At 38.9% G+C, this 25,491-nt stretch overlaps 1 protein-coding gene across 5 annotated transcripts in view; it reads left to right on the top strand.

Annotated features, from left to right (window-relative positions):
• LOC135363379 (mitotic spindle assembly checkpoint protein MAD2A-like) overlaps nt 1-25,491 on the top strand; it is a 30,645-nt gene that overhangs the window by 3,594 nt on the left and 1,560 nt on the right. For 2 of the 5 annotated variants that reach the window (XM_064583932.1, XM_064583931.1), the window contains exons 2-7: nt 1,773-2,145; nt 3,061-3,207; nt 6,179-6,299; nt 7,527-7,630; nt 7,942-8,031; nt 8,339-13,026. In XM_064583932.1, the coding sequence (XP_064440002.1) occupies nt 2,073-2,145; nt 3,061-3,207; nt 6,179-6,299; nt 7,527-7,630; nt 7,942-8,031; nt 8,339-8,475 (672 nt within the window). In that variant the 5' untranslated portion in view covers nt 1,773-2,072 and the 3' untranslated portion in view covers nt 8,476-13,026. Of the gene's footprint in view, nt 1-1,772; nt 2,146-3,060; nt 3,208-6,178; nt 6,300-7,526; nt 7,631-7,941; nt 8,032-8,338; nt 13,027-15,211; nt 23,751-25,491 lie in introns of those variants that run through there. The other 3 variants (XR_010409011.1, XR_010409010.1, XM_064583933.1) reach the window with 3 other exon arrangements.

Here is a 25,491-nt window from a genome sequence, read left to right as displayed (position 1 = left end):
CCCGTGAATTTTGGTTGACCTTGAAAGCAGTTCGGCTGCTATATTACATTGTTTCCTATAACTATCTTCAAATACAGAGCTAAGCACCTAGTTCAAAGCTACAAGCTTGGAGCATAGATGCTTTTTAGTAATCACAGCCTGTTTATGTGAATTTGAGTGTCAGTTGAACAATTCAGAACATAATCTATTGGCATAAAAATTAACTGGAGACTAGTAAACTACAACATATGGAAACTCCCACCCTCACCATTCTAGACAACTTTGCAGTTCTACCCGCCTGAGATACTACTGTGTTAATTAAGGGCTCTAATCTTCATGCATTTGCAAATGAAGGCTTCCGGGTGCTAATGCCACTTTAACAGCTGTTGTTATTCTTGACAGCATATTAAAATAATGTTACCTTTCATTAGTTACTAATCATTTCTGCCATTGTGGGTTATGTTTTAGATCATTTAGTATTGTAGGGGTAACGTGATTGACTTCTTATTGCTTTGTTTTGTACTAGGCAAAAGCTTGAGAATATTTGACATATAATGGAAATAGGAGTTACTAATGAGGACCAGTTTGACCGCTTGGATCAAAGTCCAGAAACCGAAGTTTTACACTTCCATGTAACTTTCTATGAGAGACTTTTTACTTGACACTGCAAAACTGTGCTGAATTAGTTGACATTCTGGGTCCTGTGTTTGAGACTTTTTTCTTTTCTCTTTTCTTTCTTTCATATTTTTTTCTTATCTCTAAAAGCTGTAACATTTTTATTGGCAAGATATTTGTATTAAAATCAGATGATGGATATAAAATAAATATTGCCATCCACTTTTTAAAAACACTGTTTCTGTAATTACATAGGAATATCGTTTTCAGTTTTCAAACAAATGATTTGTTAAGCATATTTTATTAAGCTGTCAGTAGTGTTGAAGATAATAAAACCCTGTGGTTATTGACTCAGTGTGACTTTAATATTATTTATAATATTTTTTATGATGGTAATTCTGATGCAGTAATGACCTTTTCTTTTTGTATTGTTTATAAACAGGGTTCATATGTGTATCAGATTCTTTCCTCCTAAAAGAAGCTGTAGGAGCCCTTATAATGATGTTTCTCATTGCCCTTCTATCGCTAGTGTTCTCAGGGTTTCAAATTCAGATCCGTTTTAGAGTCTGCAATGCAAGGTCATGATTCCTAACAATGTGGTAGAATTAATGCAGTGGCAATTATTCATATTTGCATATCTCAAAATAAATCTATTTGCTTAGCTAACAAAAACTTAAGTAGGCATATAGTACAATTCAGTAGCTTTTTTTCAGATCTGTGAAAATGGCTGATATTTTCATAAGATCATGTTTTCAACACCTCAAGGTGTACAATTTTTAGCATTTTGAATATGGTGTGCAACAAAATTTTCTTTTAAAGTAATTCCACGTAAATATTTAAGTATTTAAAATATCTGAAACTGACCCTCCCCCCTCTCATGTGCTCTCTCTCATTCTCTCTCTCTCAAATAAATAAATTCTTTTTTTTTTTTTAAGGTTTTTATCCATTTATTTGACAGAGAGAGACAATGAGAGAGGAAACACAAGCAGGGGGAGTGGGACAGGGAGAAGCAGGCCCCCCGCGGAGCAGGGAGCCCGATGCGGGGCTCGATCCCAAGACCCTGGGACCACGACCTGAGCTGAAGGCAGACGCCCAACGACTGAGCCACCCAGGCGCCCCAATAAATAAAATCTTTAAAAAAAAAACCCAAACCAGGTTTTGGCGTCTTCTTCCCTCAGGCCGGTCTAGTAGACCACAACTACACACGCCCAGCCGGGACCCTGCGGAGCTTGACCACCCAGAACTGGGCGACCACGCCTACCCCCTGCGCCTGCGGACAGGCCAGCTCCGAAAAGCGCCCAGAGGACCTGCAGGCCCCGCCCCACGGGGCGGGGCCTAGAGGCTCATCGCGCCTGCGCCGAGGCCCGAGGGCGTGCTGCGCCGTTACTTTTGAAACGAGTGGCGGGGAACTGCTGTGGGCGTCTCCGCCGTCGCTCTCTGCCGGGGGGAAGCGCACTCCTTCGTCTGTAGGACTGGCCATGGCGCTGCAGCTCTCCCGGGAGCAAGGCATCACCCTGCGCGGGAGCGCCGAAACCGTGGCCGAGTTCTTCTGTAAGTCCTCCTCGCGCAGGCCGGAGGGCGGGGTGAACTGAGGCCAGGCCGCCCGGTAGGCCCGTGGCTCAGCCACGGAGGCGGGGGAAGCGGTAGGGGGCGGAGGGGAGGCCGCGAGGCCGCGAGGCCGAGAATTAAGCTCTCTCTGCCCCAGCCTCCTGCCCGGCGGGAGAATCTAGGAAGAAGCGGATGCAGACGCCGCCTCCGGGCTCCTTGCTAATGGTGGAGCTTGAGGCCTAGGTGCTGCTGAGGCCTGCGGCGCGATGTAGCCCCTCCACCTGCAGCGTTGCTTTCAACTACAGAGCCAGGCCCTTTCCGCCCGCCCCCAGCCTCCGCGACTTAAGAGGGCGTAGGGCCGGGGTGGGGGCCACGTATATTTTTAACAACCCCTCGGCCCCTCTTTGATTCTGGTATTGGCGGTGATGGACTAGATTTAGGAAACGCCATTCCGGACCAGGACAGTTGTGCCTTCTGATAGAATCTGGCAGGACTTGTGAGGAGAAAAGGAGGAAAAAGAGGGAAAGGTTTGCTGAGAGCATTGCAGAGAACAGTTAATCAGTTGCTAACTGAGATGCAAAAGCCTATTTTGACACCCTCTAACCACATAATCTGAATTGGGACTTGGATTACAGTGAGTTGTAGTACTACTTTGACAGTAGATTAATGCCGTTTGGCGCTTTTCTCTTTTTTTGCCACAGAAATGCAGGTATCGTGTTCTCTCTTAATTAGAAGCAAGGTTTTAAGAATGTTTAATGCCACTTTTTACCTACTCTGCTTTCAGCAAAACACCCACAAACACGTTAAGGCATTTATGGTTTTATACCATTAATGAAACGTAGCCACATCTAAATATGTTTTATTTTCCAGAGTTACAAAGTGATAATGACTTTTCTTTAACATTCCTTTTGTTTCCAGCATTTGGCATCAACAGCATTTTATATCAGCGTGGCATATATCCATCTGAAACCTTTAATAGAGTGCAGAAATATGGACTCACCTTGCTTGTAACAACGGATCCTGAGCTCATAAAATACCTAAATAATGTGGTGGAACCGCCGAAAGGTATTTAATTGTTGCAAACCATTTTGAGTTTTGCAGGCCTTGTAGAAACCCATATTTTCTGGCATCTTGGTGGTCATTTTTCAGCTCTGTACAAAAAGGTATAAAACACTACAGCCTCAAATATAGTGATTCTTAATTGGAAGGAAGCAAATAATATATAAATTGAAAGAAAGTCCACCCTTCCCATACTGCAGTTTGAGTGGGTTGAATATTTTGATATTAGGAATCTGATATGGCTTCACAAAACTGTCTCCATCAACTTCCTTAGAAATGATTTTTGCAGTTCATGTAGCCAGATGGAACAAGTTGGAATTTTCTGTCCTTATGATGGTGTTCACTATCGGAGAAAAATCCACTGTATATTTTTAACATATATTTTCTGTAACTGCCTAGAGTTTAAAGCCATCATTACTTAAAGGAAAATAAAATTGGATCCAACCTGGAAACTAAACTTAAAGAAAAGAACTACTAAGTAATAGAGCACCCAGTAGAGTTTTATTTTTTATATATTTCCATTTGTCTTTTTTAAAATCCTGCCTTTAATCAGTAAGCCTTTTCTATCTGAACACTCACTGTTTTTCTTTAGCTCAAGAAATTACTGTATTGAATCAATACTTGTTCTCCATCTATTCCTTTTTCCCCTCATATTTTTCTCTACTTAGGATTCTCACTTCTAATTTTTCTGTTGTAGGATGTTTCTCCCTAGCTCCCCATTTGATCTTCCAAAACTAGTTCCAAAAAACACTAGTCATCATTTTTTCTTAATTCATGAGTCATATATATTTCTTTGTATCAAGTAGCTTTATTTTTAAAATTAGATTAATTGGGTTTTTTTTTTTGGATTATCTTCAGGGCTAAAAAGTAAGATTATTAGTAAGCAACTAATAATCTATATCATCTTAATTTGATGGAGAAGCAAGCCCCACCTAAGCTACTGGTTTTTGGGTTGTCTCCTTTAAGACTACACTGAGGATATTTCTTCACCTCGGATGTATGCAGACCTTCCTCTTTAATTTCTCCCTTTTATTTTAGTTAAAATGGAGGAATTGCTCTTCTTAGAGGCAAATTGTTCAATCTGAATCCCCATTCTTCTAGCCTTAAGGATTTTATCCTAGTTCTTCTCTGGTATTTTTGATTTCTTTGTTTTGATCTCTCTTCAGTTTTAAAAGAAAAAAATTTCCACCCACCCCAAATCCTTAAGTTACTACCCAATTTCTTCCTTTTCAGAGCTAAATTGAGAAAAAGTTGATATATGTCAAGAAAAAGTTGATACATACGACAGCCCGTGTCTAGCAAGTGGCTATTTTTGTACTGCCTGCAAACTAAGAATGTTTTCAGATTTTTTTTTTTTTAAGATTTTATTTATTTGAGAGAGAGAATGAGATAGAGCATGAGAGGGGGGAGGGTCAGAGGGAGAAGCAGACTCCCTGCTGAGCAGGGAGCCCGATGCGGGACTCGATCCCGGGACTCCAGGATCATGACCTGAGCCGAAGGCACTCGCTTAACCAACTGAGCCACCCAGGCGCCCTGTTTTCAGATTTTTAAAGGGCTGTTTTTTAAAGACTATGCAACAGAGACCTAGGTGGCCCACAAACCCTAAATATTACAAAATTGTTTTGTCTCTTAAAAAAAGAAAAAAAAACACTACAGATTCCTGAGTATACTATCCCAATTTCCAAGATTAATTCAGGGCTTGTCCTGAGGCCCTCTTCTCACTATAATCTCTCTCTAGGATGATCTCTGACATGTACATAGCTTCACTAACAACCTTGGTGTAGTTGACTCACAAATGTACATCCAACCCAATTCTCCTAATTGTGCTCATATATTTCGTGGCTCCGTTGATATCTTCATCTGGCTATCCCAGTGATACCTGAAAACTAAACTTAAGGCGCTCCTGGCTGGCTCAGTCAATGGAGCATGCAACTCTTGATCTCGAGATATTAAGTTCCAGCCTCATGTTGGGTGTGGAGATTACTTAAAAATAAAATCTTAAAACTTAAGCATCATCTCCCATTTGCATTCTTTTTCTCAGTGAATGGATCAGCCATCCAACTAGCGATATAAACTAGGAAGTTGGGAGCTATCTCAGTCTTTCTTCTTGCTTACTCATAAGTAGTCAATAAATCCTAACAGTTTTAACCATGAAGTCTCTTGAATCTATCTACTGATCCATCTCTACCAGCTTATCCTTCTCTAAGCCTTCATTACCTCTTGCTTGAATTGCTAATTAATTGGTGTCTCTAGATCCCCTCTTTACCTCTACTCTGCTTTCCACATCACAGCCAGAAGGATAGTTCTGAAATACAAATTTAATTACATCACACCATACTTCAAATACAGTAATGACTTCCCTGGTTCTTGAAGTGTAACTTCTTTAATTTGGCCCATATGGCCTTGCATGGTCTGACCCCTGTGTATCCTACACAAACTGACCTTGTTCATTCTCCCCTTTCTTTACTGCAGTTGTATTACCCTTCTTTCAATCCTCTGGTCAGATGCTCTTCCCTTTTCAATATTTAAGACCTGTACTCTTTTCTGTATCATTTTGCATATTTAATGATAATTTATTTGTAGAACTGAAGTTAAGTGAGAACTCCCTGAGTGAGTCCAATTTTCCTCTCTTATGCTCTCATTGCGTCACATACTGCACCTTCATAGCGTTTACCACAATTAGAATCTTATATTTATCGGTGCAGTGATTAGATTAATGGCCATCTCCTGCATCTTACTTGGATTAGGGTGTACTTCCTGTTTTCTACTCTGTCTTCAGCACTCAGTACTATATCTGGTACAAATACTGAGAATTTGAAAACAGGAGCTAGGTTATTGTGGGGCAGGTTTTCTGTACAGGTTGGCAGAGTTCCAAAATACTAGCGGTAGGAATTTGCTGAGGATAGAAAGTGAGACCTGGGAAGAGAGTTGTTTTGTAATGCAGTGAAACAAAAAAGATTCCTTGTTATGTATTGAGATTGGTTATACAAGTGTTCAGTTCAGAAACTGGTGGTTGTCATCTCAAATATTGAAAGTGGTGAGGTACTTGAAAGGTGGCAATTTGATATTGAGTGTGACAAGACTGCCAAAGATGACAGGTAAGTATGAAGTAAATTGCTTCCATTTTTACAGATCTTTTTCCAAAACTGTTTTCTTTTACTAGATGAGTTCTACTTATATTGAACTAGTTTCATATAAAGTAGTTTGTTTCTAAGTATGTTAGATGTGACCTTTAATCTCCTGTGGAGAAGGATTGGGCTCACAAATTGTGCTCACGAAAGAATTTTGCCTATCACGGACTTTTAACATAATTGCGCTTAGGCTAAATCCATAAATTTCAAACTTTAGTGTTTATGATGCTATATGTAAAGCTACCATGCTGTCCGTCCTAGGTGGGCCATTTCATGAATTGTAGAAAGGTACTTTTAACCATGAAGTATTATCCTAGACTTTCTCCCAGCTTACTGTGCAGCTCTACTGTATTTCATTTAATGCTACAAACTTCTTAGACACTCCCCCCCTTTTTTTTTTTTTTTAGGATTTTATTTATTTATTTAATAGAGCATGCGAGAGAGGGAACATAAACGGGGAGTGGGAGAGGGAGAAGCAGGCTTCCCGCCAAGCAGGGAGCCCGATGTGGGGCTCAATCCCAGGACCCGGGAATCATGATCTGAGCCAAAGGCAGTCGCTTAACTACCTGAGCCACCCAGGCGCCCCTCTTTAGACACTTATTAAACTGAAGTTTTTAGATTATCTGGATGGGAGATGCCCATCATTATATGCTAATTTCTAGCATCGTCCTAGGCATGCTTACCTGTAAACTCTGAACTATCTCTCATAATGAAATGATGGAGTTTGCTCCTGAAGCCTTTGGTCTGTTTTAGAAAATGTTTAATTATTAACGCCATACACGATTAACATCTTATTTGAGGCAATAGGAAATTAGACATTTAGGCATTACTAAAAATGCCAAAATGATTATACCGATTCAATATTTTAGATACTGCTTGTTATCTTTATTTTAAGACATGCTGAAGCTTTCCTGACTTGAAGTACTTGGCAGGTTTTCTAGTCATCTGTTATTTAATGACCTGATACTAAGAACAACCCTAAAAAATGATTGGAAGGATAAATGAAATAATAGAGATACATATTGGGCCTACTAAGTTTCTTAAGGACATATATTTATTTTCATTTAAAAAAAAAAACTCCTTTTGAATGCATTACTTATTTGATTTTGGAAGCATTTAATCAGATAAATAATCTTACCTGTGTTTCAAATAACTTGTTAAAACTTAAAATGAATTAATTGGTTTCTTTGATAGTGCACCCAGAGAAAAGTCTCAGAAAGCTATCCAAGATGAAATCCGTTCAGTGATCAGACAGATCACAGCTACGGTGACATTTCTGCCACTATTGGAAGTTTCTTGTAAGTATTATACAACTTCACACTGGCTTAAATTTGTTGTGGAAAAGACTAAGCTACTACTTTAAGAATTAACGCGCTCATTAAGTTTTTTCTTAATTATAAATGTCATGTTATATGAATGAGAAAAGTGTGATAAAGCTAAAGTAATGCTATTTGCATTTTATTTACAAGTGCTGAAAAGGAAAGCAATGAAAGTATTCTACAGTACTCACTCTTGAATATTTTGATGTAATTTCTTTCATTTTATTTTCTACACATTTCTATGTATATAATTAAGATTTATAGCTATAATTGTGTCTTTGTTTTCTTAGTTACTCCTTCATTCATCAGATATATCCTAAATACCTACTACATGCGAGATGCTGTTCTGGGCACTGGGATACAGCTGTCACAGAACCAAGGTATTATCTTTTCTATGGCTTAGATTCATGCTGTCTCATGATTAATTTTATACTTTCTGCAAATATTTTTAGTGGTTTTCTCTTTAAAAAAAAAAAAACTTGAGTTTTTCATAAAGTAAAAGGAGTACAGTGTTTTCTGTACTAAAATTTCCATTGAGGAAAAGCAATTAGTTAATATAATTGATTAGAGATCAAGGTAAACTAGCTTTTCTGACACTATAGATGGTTCAAATGTGAAAGACACAGGAAGGGTGGTTGTACTTTAGAAAAAAATAATTGTACTTTAATGATCTTATCCCCAATTTAGGTTCATTTGATCTACTGATACATACAGACAAAGATTTGGTTGTACCTGAAAAATGGGAAGAGTCGGGACCACAGTTTATTACCAATTCTGAGGAAGTCCGTCCCTTCGTTTATTTACTACTACAATCCACAAAGTAAATAGCATGGTGGCCTACAAAATTCCTGTCAATGACTGAGGATAAGATAAGGACAGTGATGTACTTATAACTCTCAGATGTGGTTTTCCTGAAACCAAGTCAACTATAGTTGATACATTTTGTTTCACTGGTTAATTTTTAGATGGGGAAACTTAACATTATACTTCTATTGAACTGTGCATAATTGTTCCATTTTTTGGTACCTGTATGACTTTATACAGGGTTGGTATAAATTATTGCACATTGTTCAGAAGGGAACTAGCAGATTACATCAACATTGTTAATGTCAATTCCTTTAAAGGTGGTAACTGTAGATGGAAAGCTTTTGCCTAAAGCTAAATGCCTTCTTAAACCTTTTGGTCAAGTACCTTGATTCGGAATATAGGTAGGGAGATATTTAAATATAAAATACAGCAAAAGAAGTCCGAATATTCAGAGTCTTTGTTTAGATCCTGAAATTATCTAATGATAATCTGTAAGTAATGAAATACTTCTCCTGTTAGGTCCTTTTGCCATTTATTTTATTTGTATATTTTCTGTATTAAAAGCATTTCCAATTATTTGATTTTAATTTATATAACTTGAACTTACAAAGCTATGTATATTGCCACTGTTTAAATTCCTGTGATACAGAACACTTAAACATTTCTTTTTATGTTTTATAAAATCAAGCTTTAAATGATGTAATAAAGTTAAGTATGTATATTTTAATTTGTCTTAACATATTTTTATATTGGTGTGGTATTAACACAGTTAAATAGTAGGATGGATTCAGTATAGCAAATAATATCTTGTACCTACCAGGGCCTAAGAATACAAACTTGAGTCAGTCTGGAGGTGCTTTCAATTTAATGGACAAGCTTTGATTATACCCCTTTAATCTTATAACTGTGGACTTAAAATAAGCATCATTGTTTGTATAAAATAATACATGTCATTTGTTAGCGTATGTTGGGCTGTAGAACTTTTCTATACTCCTAGCCTTATTGCTAGCCTAGTCTTCCTTATTTTGCCAAGGTCAGTTGAAGGCAGACTTCTAAAAAGTCTCTTCTAATCTCTGTTCTAAATCTTATCTCATTTTGTAATAATTAAGTGCTTAGTATCAGGCACTGTTCTAAGCTCTTTATATGTATTAACTCGTTAATCTTCACTATAAAGTAAAAACACATAGCCTGTATCCATTCCTTCAAAAATTACAAAGTGAACACCTGTTAACGTGCCACGTATTGGGATGAATGAAACAGGGTCCTGGCCTTTCTGAAGTTTGAGATATGAAGGAGAGGAAAGTACATGGCAAGCTTCCAAGAAGTAACTACACAGATTTATCACATATGTATTTGTCTTTGTTATTTCACCTGAATGATCTGTTTGATCCTGTTGCCTGCTTGTTAAGAATAAAGGGCAATTCTCTCACTACAAGACAAGTGTAGGTCCCCGTATTTGATGATGGGTGTAGTGAATGCTGTTGCGAAAGCCCATTCCCTTGAGAGTTGAAGCTATCTAATTTTAGAGGTCCACCCACAACTCTTGCCTGAATAAGAAAAGTAGTTATGCAGAAATGGAAATGATTTTGAATTAGGTATGGTCAAGAGTCTGGTTTTCCAACATGAGATATAGTACAAAGTGGTCACTAGTAAGATTAAAACATTTGAATTCTTGGCTGTACATAACCTTCATAACATGACACATTAGGTTGAGAAAGAAAGCAGAAATGGAAGTTCAGTAGAAATATGGAGAGAGTTGAAAATTCTGGAACTACTTTTGGGACAAAAGTTTGAAATTCTTTTCAGAAAGCAGTAACTGCTTTAGGAAACACAATGCCTCTGCTAAATGGCCGGAAATAATGTGGTTCTTCCCCCACAAAAGCTCACTGGTAGCAACTTTCTTAATATATCATTGATAATACTTAAATTTCTGTCATTTGTGTTTTTATTTACCAAATTAAATGACCCTAATATTATCACTTTTAATTTGTGATTTCTAACATTGCTAATTTCCCCCCCTTATAGATTATGTATCATTTAAGAAATACAAATACAAAGCTATGAGCTTTGTTGGTAAAGCTCAATTGGAAAAGCTTTGGCCTATGGCTCCAGCTAAACTTGTCCTGCCTTCTTTCCTCTACCTTGAAGCTCACCTTAGGAGGGAGATATTTAAACCAACAGGTTCAAGAATTGGGAATGACTGATGAGTACTGGGTGTTACATGTAGGTGATGAATCACTAAATTCTCCTGAAACTAATATTACAGTATATGTTAATTAAGTAGAATTTAAATAAAGATTTGCTAGGAAAAAAAAAAACAACAAAACGTGCGTGACTTCCATACCATGTGAAACAGAGAAGCCAAGATTCCAAGAGAGTCTGATAGGCCTCTGATAGGCCTGGCCTGGACTCTGACTCGGTTTTGCTTACCATAGGTACAGGAATGAAAACAACATGTTCCGATTGGGCCTGTCGAGGTCTGAAACAGAGCCCCAGATGGGACTGAACCACACCCGGTCTTCAGGACTCTTCTCCCAGTGTCATCAATTGGACAGGGAAGTCAAGCCTGGATGGGAATTTTACACAGAGGTATAACGATCTCATGTTTTAGTTGGCTTTCGCTTCATAGCAAACAACCATAGAATAACCGTAAGCATTTTTTTTTTTTCCTGTAAGTCTGTGGATTATCTGGGGTGCTTGTTTTATTCTCATGCAAATCTGCAGGTCACATGTTTCATTCTACCATTGAAGGGGCAATAGCTAGCCAGGACTTTTAAAGCTTAGTTTCCAAACTTTGACACTGACATTTTTGCCCACATTCCACTGATTTTGGCCAAGTCTTGTGGCTGAGCCAAACTTCAGTGGGGCAGGGAAGTATACTCCTCCCATGGAGTTGGGGAAAGGGGTATGTGAAAATGTGATGAAAGTGATAATATTATTATTAGACAGGACAGATCAGAATAGCTATAATGCCGCATTGTAACTCATTTTCCACCAGATGTCACTAATGCTGCAATATTCAAATTAAGGTGAACTTTTGACTTTAAAGGCTGTAATATTCAGCTTTTCTTACTGGAAATTAACAGTGGGATTTCTGGCTACAAAAATATAGACATCCAAGGAAGGAAATACAGCATCTGTAGTTGGCTAAGCACTTCACATGAATTATTTAATTTAATTCTCATGCTTTAGTGCACAAGTAGAATTGCGGAATCAGCGGGCGTGCAAACTGCACTACATTTTTTAGAGTTTAGATGGTCTCTTCTGTCCATGACCAAGGAAGCTCATCTGGCTCCTCAGCAAGCACATCAAAAGGAGTGTTTCTTCACCCGTTTCCTAATGGCTCTTACCTTTGACATCCTCTTAGCAATTGAGTGTCCAGAGCAAACTGGTTTTCATTTACTCCGCTTTACAAAACTCTACGTCTCTTTGGGTGCATTTGTATTTACACTTTCCTCAGATGACTTCCTGTAACTTATCCATATTGTGCAAAGAATAAATCAAGTGTGCATTTGTGAGCAGTTGTGAAACACTTTACCCACTAGTCAAAAGAATTGTTCGTTAAGTAACCTCAGTTACTCTTTAGGGAATTAATTTTTGGCTAAAGTTGTAAATAATAATTTCTTATTCTTGTTTTAATTAAATATGTGAAATTAGATTTTAAGTTATTTTGTTCAGTGTAACCGTGATAAAAACTTGTGTTGGAATAACTATGGAATAGAAATGCTGCTAAATTCCAAATTTTATGAGCTACATTTTCTAAGAACAGATCTTTAAAGATCTTTCCATTCTTCACGAACATGGCTTTGAAAGCCAGCAGTATTAACTGATGCTTATTAAAAAAAATCTAGTTGGGAAAGCTACTTAATCTTCATTAGAGTTGACAATGCTGTTCCAATCTGGCAAAAACAGTGTAGCCTTAGCAACAAAACTATTAGAAAAGGCCTAGAGAGAAAAATGTCAAGAGTTGACCCTCTGATTACACAAGTCAGTTTATGTTACCGTTTCACCTATTTTTGTGCTCTTACCATTTGATCTATTTTTATACTAGAGAAACATCATTTCATTTATTTGTATAAAGTCCATTGTCATCTGCGTTTATCTGCACCATTTTGCTATGCAAGCTTGTTTGCACAAAGGTACACATCCTATCAAAATCTTTATTGTTTTGGCATTTTATCTGTGCTGAAAAAGGCCTCTGAATATAAGCACGACCGCTCAGGCTCCACTTCCATGCAAGGGAAAGATGCCAAACCTCTTTAAAAACTATCTAGATAGGGACATGCCCAGTGGATACCTAGACATGGATGTGAATTTCTTTCTGAATGGCAGTCTCGCTGACTCACACGCATTTCCTTTAATCCTCACAACAACCCTAGGAAGGTTATTGTTGCCATTTTACACACGTAAAACCTGAGATTCAGGGAGCCTAGGTAATTTGCCCAACTTCAAACATCCAGAATCTGTCCCCAGGCCCGACCCCAAGGCCAATATTCTTTCTAGTATATCTCCTTGCTTCTCAGAGACTAGGGAACAAAGGAGGGTGCCCCTGCTCCAGTGTGCACAGACTCAGCCAAAAAGACTAGACTGCTACATGACTCTAACCCCAAGTTGGGGAAGGAGAACTCAACAGTATTTTGAGTATCAAGTTTCATTAATTTTTTAAAAAACACTTTTTCATAACAAGCGATCATTAAATGTTTATATACACACAGTATTTTGCTGTACCATAGCTGCATGCATCTTCTTCCATCAACATTTTCTTCTCTCATTCTTTCACTTGTTTTTGTAACTACATGCTGTGTTGGAATTTGAACGAGTGAGAAATAGAGGAGACAGAAGGCGATTGAGATGTATGTTATCATCCAAATCATGGGGTTCCCTAGCAAAGCTGGGTAGAGTGAGGCTTAGATCTCAAGCAGAAACAGGGTTTGCTACTACACCTCCAGAAATGAGCCGGGAATGGCCAGGCAACTGCAGGCATCCTCGCGCAAGCCCACTCCAACATGGGAGCAAGAAGCCCTGCGTCCTGAACGCCAAGGGCACAATAAGAAAGCACTTGACTCGAACTCCTATAAGTCTTAGAAAGGTCTTTTCTCTGTTGCTTGGAATGGTGTGAGAGAGACAGTGGAGAGAGGGGCCCCAGATCTCTGCCCAACAGCACCTTCTGTCATCAGGATTGGAATGGAGACCTGGAGAGTGGAGTAGCATGCATCCCTCTCGTTGAATATTTGCCAGCTTTTTAAGCTTTTTAGTGTATTACACTGTGCGTTCCACGGGCGTCCTGTGAGTTGCTTTAGGTAGCATGCTCACGGGCATTTTTTTTTTAATTTTAGTAACTATGTATTTTAATCTGTATTCAGAAAAACGTATAACATGTTCTAACACATTACCATGAGCGAAGATTCTAAAGTCCACTCTGAATGTTTAAAGAAAAACATATCAGTATTTTGTATGGATGATGCAAATGTAGACAAGGTAAGAAGGCCGCGCACACACGATGGGAGGCTGAGAACCAATGTCGTAGCCCTTTGTGCTCCAGCCTCCGAAGGGAGCCAGGGCAGCAGTCCCCTTAGCGGAGCCGCGCCTGCTCCCGCTACTGCTGCGCTCACACACGCCTGAACTCGCCTCCTCCCCACAGAGTCCTTCTGGAACTGCTGAAGGGCATCTTGCTTTCTGCCCACAAAAGACTCCGGCCCCATGAGTCCGGTAGAACGCCATGCAGCACGCTAAGCTGAAAGTTAACTCTCCGGTCCATTTCGTATCACTAATTAGGTCCAGTCATGTTGTCCAAAGTGGCTCACCAGACTTTGATGAAATGAACACAGAGACTGTATCCACACGAAAATGTCCCAAATTTGAACAATAGGACACTCTTTGTTTATGACTCCACTTCCCCCCAAACTAAATCCCCTCACAAAAGCCCATAGAAATTAAAGTCCAAGTGCCTTCATTCTCAATCGTATACAGTTGGCTCAGTGTCAGCCAGAGGCTTTTACGCAGAGCCTGGGTTCCGGTAGCTGTAGCGGTGTCCTGGGATTTCACAGGAATGGGCGTAGCTTCTTCAGCCTCTTCAAAGTTGGTTCGAACCTCGAATTAGTTCTAGTCTCCAAGGGGTCAGCAGTCACAAAAGAGACTGCATCTCCCCTATAGAAGTTGTCACAAACAGGGGCGCCTGGGTGGCTCAGTTGGTTAAGCGACTGCCTTCGGCTCAGGTCATGATCCTAGAGTCCCGGGATCGAGTCCCGCCTTGGGCTCCCTGCTCGGCAGGGAGTCTGCTTCTCCCTCTGACCCTCCCCCCTCTCATGTTCTCTCTCTCTTTCATTCTCTCTCTCAAATAAATAAATAAAATCTTTAAAAAAAAAAAAGTTGTCACAAACAAAACTGTGGTCCCCCAATTAAGTGAATAGGTAATGGCGTGGCAGGTGACTTAGTGCTCCCTCTATTGGAGACAGCGAGGACCTGGGAACTGTTGGGTTTCAGTCCCACGGCAAGCCAGCCAGAGGCACCCGCCTTGAGTCCACAGCCTGTGAGTCCGTATTCACTGAGCACACAGCGCCCAGCAACTGTTGTGCTTCCACAACGGTTTATGTTTAATATGTGTGTGTATTTCTTTGTGTTTGTTGTTGTTACTGTTTTGTTTTGGTGACTCGTGTGTAGTTATCTCCCATATATATTGCCTACTTTCAGGGAGTGACCTTTTCTTTTTTTTTTTTTTCTTTCTATTAACATATAACGTATTATTTGTTTCAGGGGTACAGATCTGTGATTCATCAGTCTTCCACAATTCACAGCACTCACCATAGCACATACCCGCCCCAATGTCTATCACCCAGCCACGTCATCCCTCCCACCCCCCCACCACTCCAGCAACCCTCAGTTTATTTCCTGAGATTGAGAGTCTCTTATGGTTTGTCTCCCTCTGGTTTCATCTTGTTTCATTTTTCTCTCCCTTCCCCTATGATCCTCTGCCTTGTTTCTCAAATTTAGAGAGTGACCCTGAGACATTATTGCCTTCTTCGAAAATTTAGATATTCTGGTTTCATTTCCTTGTGTCTCGTGTCCCATGCTTTTGGCACTTTGGTGCAAGATTGTGGTCTAGAGAAAACGTCTACTCCCAAATTCCTCCGAGTGTGTTCTCTCCAGAACAGTGGAGTGAAACACATTCTCCTCTGCCAGTGCATGAGGAATGGGGTAATGAACGTCACCCTGCTCCCTTAGCACTATGTTTAACTTACTAATATGCCACGTCTTACTTGTTCTGATAGTAGTAATTGTCATCACTCTTCCATAGACTTTTCATTCCTACCTAGGCAGGCTGAGTTGGACCTGGCTAGGAAGTAGTTGACCAGAACCAAGATTCTAAGAAAATAAAATACCACGGTCGCAGTAAGAGCCAATGAGTCAGGATTACTCTTTGTCAAGAAGGAACAGAAGGATACCAAAGTTTAGCAAGACTTTAAGAAGGTTCTAGACATCACAGATGAAAGTAGTCAAAAGTTAGTATTCCAAAGAGTGGCGCCATTTGAAAAGACAGAACACAAGCACAAACAAATAAAAAAGATTCCAAGACACTTAAATTAAGGGCAGAAACTTTTCTTTTCTCTCTTACTCCTTCCTGTCTCAGTAGGATCTGACCACTGGTGTAAGGAAAGAGACTGCAGCTGGGAAGGAAATGATGCCAAGAGCTGCAGCTGCAAAGAGGGTTTTTTTTTTTTTTTTAACTTTTATAGTGTAAAATTAATACATACACACATTTTAAAAAACAAGCAGTACAGAGTGGTACCAAATGAAAAGTAAATTCCCTGCCTGAGCCTGTTCCCCAACTCCTCATTTCCAGCTCCCTATTTTTAAATATTTTCTGTTCTGCTGGTGGTTATCACAATACCTCTGAAACCTATGTTAATGCTTTCATTTCTTGTTTTATGAACTTGAAATAGCATCTATTGAAAGATGAGAAACTTATTTCTTTTATCCATCTGCTTCTACATTTTCCAGTTACATTGTTTTGGTTTTTCTGGTTATTACCATTTTAAAGAGTATGCTTACGTCTGTATTTTGTTACATCAATTTTAGACAGTGTATCTTGATTTTTTGCTATATAAATAAATAGGTGAAAAAGATCTGTGACATTATCTCTTCCACGTCTCTGCTGCCTTAATATTCAGACTTCCATTTTTTTTATATTATCAATGTTAGTATTAGTCAGATTCTTTTACAGTTGTTGTCTTCCAAGTTTTGTTTATACGTTGATTCTACAAATTAAAATAGCATTTCCATTATTCCAATGATTAAATTACTCCTTACCGAAGGACCAAATAGCTCTACTTACTGAGAAAGAAAGGGTAATCTTATGTCATTAAAACTGAAAGATGAATGTTCCAAGTGTCAAAGTCAAGTGGGATTCCTGAAACTCAATCTTCAAGACTTTCTAGTACATTTAATTTGGTCGATGATATCTTTAATTTCCAAAAAATCTTTTTCTTTGTTCTTATTTTATAGCCACCCATTCTTTGGCTTCTTGACTCTGAAGATGTTAGTTGGTTTTGTTTTCTTAATCAGTTTTTTTTTTTTTTTTCCCTGTTCTCTTACTTGTTTTCTTTAGGATTCGACTGTTACAATATCTGTTCCACTTAGACCTCCTCATTTTTGTTTTTCACTTACTCTAAATTTTCTGGGTTTTTTCCTCCCATATATGTGAGTGATGAAAAAGGTTGACCAGTATTGATAGCATGATTTGCCACTGCAGTATTAGACCTCTTTCTTGAATGAAAAGATGGATGGCAGGTTCTGTGTACATATAAGCTAGTAGTACTGTTTTAGGGTACATTTAGATATTTTGTTCACCATGTATTTTTTGCAAATTGACTTTTTAAAATACTATATTAAAATTAAAATATCATATCTTATTTACTTAGTTTTTTGGTGCACCTCAAATTTTGTGTGCCTGGTTTCACTCACTGTAGTATCTATTTGGGCCAAGGGCCTGAAAGGTTAAATGTACTTTCCAGGTATGGTCAGTAGAGGGCAGCAAAGGGTAGTGGAGTGAGCACTCGCAGCCAAGGCCTGGGCATCCCTTTTTTCCCCTCTATAGAGATAAAAACCCATCAGTGGTAGTAGAAAGTCCAGAGTGCCAGAATCAGGAGAGAAATTACTCATAGGGATACTGATCCAGAATGGGGATCAGCTGAGGAGGCACAATTCACAGCCTGGTATCTATCTTAGCGATGTGAACCACTAGACATCAGGAGGGGAATCATTCGACTTTCCCAGTCCTGACTCCTCCTACTCCCTGCCTGTCTAAAACCTCAGATCTGGCTCCGTAAAATAACAGGAGTCTCCTGTCCATCTTGGGAGCTGATGCAAACTTCCTGACTGAGAGTTAGGACATGGTACCAGCAGTGGCTAAGTGTTCCTCAACCAGCCATTTCAGGGAGGAGAGACTGAGTGGGATAGGGGCACCATAGGCAAACACTGACAGCTGATGAAAACACTCACATATGTGTCAGTTAAATAATTTGGGAGCCAACCTAAATGGGATGTGGCTTAAAATATATTTTCTTTCCTCCTCCAGAAGGAAAACATTGTTTAGGTGAGGAAAAACTATATGACTTTGAAATTAGACAAACTTGACTCTGCAGATTATTTGGTATGTGGTTCTCAGTTACTTCACTTTATTGAGCTTCAGTTTCTCCATCTATAAAATGGAAATAATGATTCTTACCTCACAAATCTGCTGCAAGCAAATGAGATGATGTCCATAAACTGCCTGGCAAAGAACTTGGCAATTTGTAGTTACTCAATTGGCATTACTACCTGTTCTCTCTCCCTGTCTTTATTCATGGGGGGAATACCCATTATATTGTTGCTATTTTTGAATAAAAAGTCTCATTGTCTCCTGTAAGCATAACTAAATTATTTGAAGGATTAATCTGTTAGGTACCATACTAACATTTCTGCAGTATGATCTCATTTAATTCTCACAACAACCCTATGAAGCAGATGCTTTTATCATCATTTTGATTTTGCAGAGAAGGACATTGAGGCTTTAGAAGTATAACTGGTTTACCCAGTGTCATGTAGGTAGTAAATCATAAGGAAGGATTAAAACTAGGTAATTGGATTCCAGAGCTCATGCTCTCGACACTACATAATGTTTTCCAATATACACATTTAATCAAAGATTTAAAATTGTAAGGGAATAAATCAGAGCAGAAATTAAAAAATACATGGAGACAAATGAAAATGAAAACACCATGGTCCAAAAACTTTGGAATCCAGCAAAAGCTGTTCTATGAGGCAAGTTTATAGCAATCAAGGCCTACCTCAAGAAGCAAGAAAAACATTGAAGAAACAACCTAAACTTACACCTACAGAAGCTAGAAAAAGAACAAACAAAACCCAAAACCTAAAGAAGGAAGAAAATAATAAAGATTAGAGCAGAAATAAATGAAATAGAAACTAAAAAAAACCCAATAGAGCAGATCAATGAAACCAGGAGCTGGTTCTTTGAAAAGATCAACCAAATTGATAAACCTTTAGCCAGACTCATAAAGGAGAGAGAGAGAGAGGGAGAGGACTCAAATAAACAAAATCAGAAGGGAAAGAGGAGAAAGGACAACCAACACCACAGAAATATGAAGGATTATAAGAATATTATGAAAAATTGTATGCAAACAAATTGAACAACCTAGAAGAAATGATAAATCCCTAGAAACATATAACCTCCCAAAACTGAATCAGGAAGAAATAGAAAACTTGAACAGACTGATTACCAGGAATGAAATTGAATCAGTAATCAGAAAACTCCCAACAAACAAAAGTCCAGGAGCAGATGGCTTCACAGGTGGATTTTACCGAACATTTAAAGAAGAGTTAGAAGGAAAGCTTCCAAAATCACAAATTCATTCTGTGAGGCCAGCATTACCCTGATACCAAAACCAGGTAAAGACACTTAAAAAAAAAAAAGAGGACGGCTGGGTGGCTCAGTCAGTTAAGCGTCTGCCTTCAGCTCTGGTCATGATCCCAGAGTCCTGGGATCGAGTCCCCCATCGGGCTCCTGGCTCAGCGGGGAGCCTGCTTCTCCCTCTCCCACTCCCCCTGCTTGTGCGCTCTCGCTCTCTCACTCTTGCTCTATCGCAAATAAATAAAATCTTTTTTAAAAAAGAGAGAACTACAGGCCAATATCTCTGATGAACACAGATGCAAAAATCCTCAACAAAATAATAGCCAACCAAATCCAACAATACATTAAAAAATCATTCACCGTGATCAAGTGGGATTTATTCCTAGGATGCAAACGTGATTCAGTATTCACAAATCAATTAACATCATACATCACGTCAACAAGAGAAAGGATAAAAAGCACATGATTATTTTAATAGATGCAGAAAAGCATTTGACATAGTACAATATCCATTCATGATAAAAACTCTCAACGAAGTAGATTTAGAGGGAACATATTTCAATATAATAAAGACCATATAAAAACCTACAGCTAAAATCATACTCAATGGTGAAAAACTAAAAGCTTTTCCCCAAGATCAAGAGCAAGACAGGGGTGTCCATTCTCACTACTTGTATTCAACATAGTACTGGAAGTCCTAGCCCCGGGAATAAGACAAGAAAAAGAAATAAGTGGCATCCAAATGGGTAAGGAAGAAGTAAAACTTTCACTATTTGCAGGTGACATGATACTATATATACAGAAAACCCTCCAGACTCCACCAAAAATAGACTAGAACTGATAAATGCGTTCAGGAAAATCACAGGATACAAAATCAATATACAGAAATCTGCATTTTTATACACTAATGAAGAAGCAGAAAGAGAAATTAAGAAACAGTCCCATTCACAATTATACCAAAAATAATAAACTACCTAGGAATAAACTTAAACAAGGAAGTGAAAGACCTATATTCTGAAAACTATAAAACACTGATGAAAAAAAATTGAAGACAACATGAATGGAAAAATATTCTATGCTTATTGATGGAAGAACAAATATTTTAAAATGTCCCATACCCAAAATGATCTACAGATTTAATGCAATCCCTATCAAAACACCAATAGCATTTTTCACAGAACTAGAACCAATAATTCTAAAATATGTATGGTACCACAAAAGGCCCCAAATAGCCAAAGCAATCTTGAGAAAGAACAAAATTGGAGGTATCACAATCCCAGATTTCAGGGTATATCACAAAGCTGTAATAATCCAAACAGTATGGTACTGACGGAAAAGTAGACAATAGATCAACGGAACAGAATAGAGAATCCAGAAATAAACCCATGATTTTATGTACAAGCAGGGAGGCAAGAATATACAATGGGGAAAAGATAGTCTCTTCAAAAACTGGTGTTGGGAAAACTGGACAGGTACATCCAAAAGAATGAAACTGGACCACTCTCTTACACTATACACAAAAATAAAATTCAAAATGGATTAAAGACCTAAATGTAAGACTTGAAACCAAAAAAGTCCGAGCAGAGAGCACAGATAGTAATTTCTCAGACACTGGTTGTAACAACATCTTCCTAGATATGTCCCCTGAGGCAAGGGAGACAAAAGCAAAAATAAATTATTGGGACTACATCAAAATAAAAGGCTTCTGCACAGCAAAGAAAACCACCAATAAAACGAGAGGACAAGTTACTGAATGGGAGAAGATATTTGCAAATGATATAAAAGGTTAGTATCCAAAATATATAAAGAGCTTATACAACTCAACACCAAAAAACCAAATGATCCAATTTAAAAATAGGCGGAAGACATCAACAGACATTTCTCCAAAGAAGACACAGATGGCCAACAGACACGAAAAGATGCTCAAATCACTCATCATCAGGGAAATGCAAATGAAAACCACAATGAGCTATCACCTCATACCTGTCCAAATGGCTAAAATCAACAACACAAGAAACAACAGGTTTTGGCAAGATTGTGGAGAAAAAGGAACTCTTGTGCACTGTTGGTGGGAATGCCAACTGGTGCAGCCCCCTGTGGAAAACAATATGGAGGTTCCTCAAAAAATTAAAGATAGAATTGCTATATGATCCATAACTGAGTATTTACCCCCCAAATAGAAAAACACTAATTTGTGGGGTGTCTGGGTGGCTCAGTCGGTTAAGCATCTAGCACATGGTTTCAGCTCAGGTCATAATCTCGGGATCATGGGATCGAACCCCACATTGGGTTCTGCGCTCAGCACAGAGTCTGCTTGAGATTCCCTCTCCCTCTTCCTCTGCCCCTGCCCCCACCTGTCTGCTCACCCTCTCTCATTCTCAAATAAATAAATAAATAAATAAATAAATAAATAAATAAATAAATAAAATCTTTAAAAAGAGAAAAACACTAATTTAAAAACATATATGCACCCCTATGTTTGTTGCAACATTATTTACAGTAGCCAAATTATGGAGCAAGCCCAAGTGTCCACTGATAGATGAATGGATGAAGAAGATGTGATATATACACACACACACACACACACACACAATGGAATATTATTCAGCAATAAAAAAGATGAAATCTTGCCATTTGCAACAACATGGATGGATTTAGAGGGTATAATGCTAAGTGAAATAAGTCAGAGAAAGACAAATACCATATGATTTCACTTATATGTGGAATTTAAGAAACAAAACAAAAAAGAGATAAACCAAAAGACAGACTCTTAGCTATAGAAAACAAACTGATAGTTATCAGAAGGAAGGTGGGTGGGGGGATGGATGGTAGGTGATGGGGATTAAGAGTACACTTATCATGATGAGCACTGAGTAATGTATAGAATTATCTAATCACTATATTGTACACCTGAAACTAATAATAACACTTAATTATACTGGAATTGAAATAAAATAAATATAAAAAAATTAAAAGAAAGAAATTGAATTAAGAAAATAGTCTAGGGGCACCTGCATGGCTCATTCAGTTAAGCATCTGCCTTCGGCTCAGGTCGTGATCTCAGGGTCCTGGGATCAAGCCCCACATCGGGCTCCCTGCTCATAGGGGAGTCTGCTTCTCCCCCTCCCCCCGACCCCCCTCCCTGCTCATGCTCTCTCTCTCTCTCTCACTTCTCTCTCAAATAAATAAAATCTTCAAAAAAAATTTTTAAATAGTCTTGTCTTTGCAACATGCTTAAAATTATTGGTATTATGGGCCTAGGATTACCTTATACTATCTCTTCTATTTGATATTTAGGGTGAAAAGTTAAGTGTTCAATGAAATAGATGAAAACAAACCCTATCACTGTGATTCTATTTAGAGCTCATTCATCAAATTAAAATAAGTAGCAATGGTATTTTAGAAGAAATTAAGCTTTAGCTATTACTGTAAATGTAACTATTACATGACTAAGGAAAGCTCCCTTTATCTTTCTAAGAAAACTTTTCTCTCCTTGGCTTTACTACAAGGGGAAGATAGAATCAGAACACTACATCTTTCTCAATTAATTCCTGAAGATTAGTAACTCACAATCCTGGTTACATACAAGAATCACTCAAAAAATTTTTCAAAATACAGGTTTTCTGGATCTGATGAATCAGAACCTCTGGGGGTTAGAGAGGGAGTGCCTGAAAACTCCCCCAAGTGAGACTGATGCATATCAGTATTGATAAGCAGATACTAGATTCTAGAAGGAGAGTTTTCCTGGTCTCTAAATCTCTAACCTCTCTGAAGGGAGAGGCAGAGAAATGGGACATAATCTGGGAATTGGGGAAGGTGCAGAGATAAGTTTGCCTACATTTTTACATTAAATAACTGTTGACAGATGCTTGATGGGAGGCCAGAAAGTGTTGCCCCATGAGCCTCCATGGTTCTAATACAATCAAACATGTCCAGACTAGCACTTGTCCCTTTAAAAGTGGTGAGAAGGGGCATCTGGGTGGCTCAGTCGGTTAAGCTTCTGACTCTTGATCTCGGCTCAGGTCGTGATCTTGGTTCAGGTCATGATCTCAGGGCTGTGAGATCGAGCCCCAGGTCAGGCTCCACTCTCAGCACTGTTTGTGCTTGTCCCTCTCCCTCTGCTACCCCCCACCCAAATAAATAAATAAAATCTTAAAAAAAATAAAAGTGGTGAAAAGTCTGAAGGCCACTATCTACATGTCACTTCTGTGCTAGTTTGGTTTTAAGATGAGAGGCCTCAGTAAAGTCTAAAAGGTCTACCAGGACTTGTGCTCTTGCCTCTACCTACTTTTTCAGGCATATTTCATGCTCCTGTACCTTCTGCCTGTATCTCCAAACTAGCAAACTCTTCCATGTCTCTGAAACGTCACATATTCGCATTCTGTCCCTTCAGCTGAAAAATGTATCTTCCCTTCCAATACACTTCTCTTCTTGTCCCTTCCCTCTGCCTTCCTCTTTTCTCTCCTCTCTCTAATCAATCCCTAATTATTCTTTAAAGCTCATTTTAAAGGAGCTCTTCAAAGGAGACTTCTTCACAACTGAAATCAGGTGTCAGGTCCCTCTTTTAATTTCTCATCTCACTCTTTAATTTTTCTCTGCAGTACTTTCCAGAGTCTGGTGTTACACAGTTATTGATGACACTCTTTGTTTAATTTCTGCCCCCCACCCCCCCATTTAAATCCTGGTTTTGTGAGAGTTGGGCCTGGCTCTCTGTTGCCCAGACCTAGCAAGTGTCTTTCTCCTAGTACAGGTTCAAACACTATCTGTTGAATGAATGAAGTAAATGAGAGAGAGACTAGTTTAGGTCATGCCTTTTCCCCATCCATCCATGCCAGAAAACTATTTCATTCACCCATTCAAGAGAATTTTTGAATTCCTCCAATGTGCCAATGTTTGTGAGAATTAAAATGATAAATCAGACATAGACTCTTTCCTTGAGGCCCATAGAGTCGAGTGGGGAATAAAAGAGAGGGATTCACATACCTGTTCGAGGTGCCTATAAGGGAAACCATGAACTTTGTTAGTAGGATCAAATTTCAGTCCTCCACTGTTGTCAAAGGAAAGACACTGTCCGTGTGAGAAGAGTGGGGGGCCCTCACAGGAAGCTGAGTGACCTCCTGAGTCAGCTGGATTTGAATCCTTCATGTTATGTCGCAGCTGCTTGAATTGAAAGCGTCTAACCTGTCCGTGAAGCACCTCCTCATCTGTAAGATGGTCAGTTTTCTAGTGGACAGGGAACACCGTCTCCACGGAAAATGTTTTTAACAGACTACTGTAGGTTCCATCACACTGAAGAAGATGTCCGCACGGCAAATAGATGTTTAGCATCACTAACCATTGGGGAAATGCACGTTAAATCCACAGTGAGATATCATGACACAGCTATCAGAACAGCTAAAATAAAAAATGACAACACCAGTTGCCAGTGTGGATGCTAGTGTGGATGTGGGGAAACTGAATCACTCCCACAGTACTGGTGAGAATGTGAAATGGCAGAGCCATTCTGGAAAACAGTTAGTGTCTTAAAAAACAAAACAGAGCAGCTACCCTAGGACCTGGCAATTGGACTCCTGGGCATTTAGCCCAGAGGAGAGAAGACCGACGCTGACACAAAAACCTGTACACAGATGTTTACAGCAGCTTTATTAGTGAACGCCCAAGCCTGCAGACAATCCAGAATTCCTTCAGCAGGTGGTGAAGCAAACTGTGATACAGCCATATCCTGGCATACTACTAAGAGACACAGAGAAATGAACTGTGAGCACCTGTGGCAATCCGGATGACTCTCCCGTTATGTTGAGTGGAAAAAAGCAAATCACAAAAATGTTACATACTATATGATCCCCTCTGTATACCATTCTTGAAATGTCAAAATTATACACATGGAGAACAGATTCGTGATTGCCAGGGATTAAAGAGGTGGGGGAGGTGGAAGGAAGTTTGTGTGGTTGTAAAAGGGTAATAGGAAGGATCCTTGTGGTGATGGAAGTGTCTGGAAGTCTCTATCTGTAGAAAATTGATGTAATCTCTCTGTATTATTTCTTACAGATACATATGAATCTATAGTTATCTCAAAATAAAAAAGATTACTTTTAAAAAATCAAAACGTGCAGGCCAAATCAGGGAA

The sequence above is a fragment of the Mirounga angustirostris genome, unplaced genomic scaffold, assembly GCF_029215605.1.
Source record: "Mirounga angustirostris isolate CCGP_5_RB_7025 unplaced genomic scaffold, mMirAng1.0.hap1 SCAF_148, whole genome shotgun sequence".
Classification (NCBI taxonomy): domain Eukaryota; kingdom Metazoa; phylum Chordata; class Mammalia; order Carnivora; family Phocidae; genus Mirounga; species Mirounga angustirostris.
This window is presented reverse-complemented; position numbering and strand designations above follow the sequence as displayed.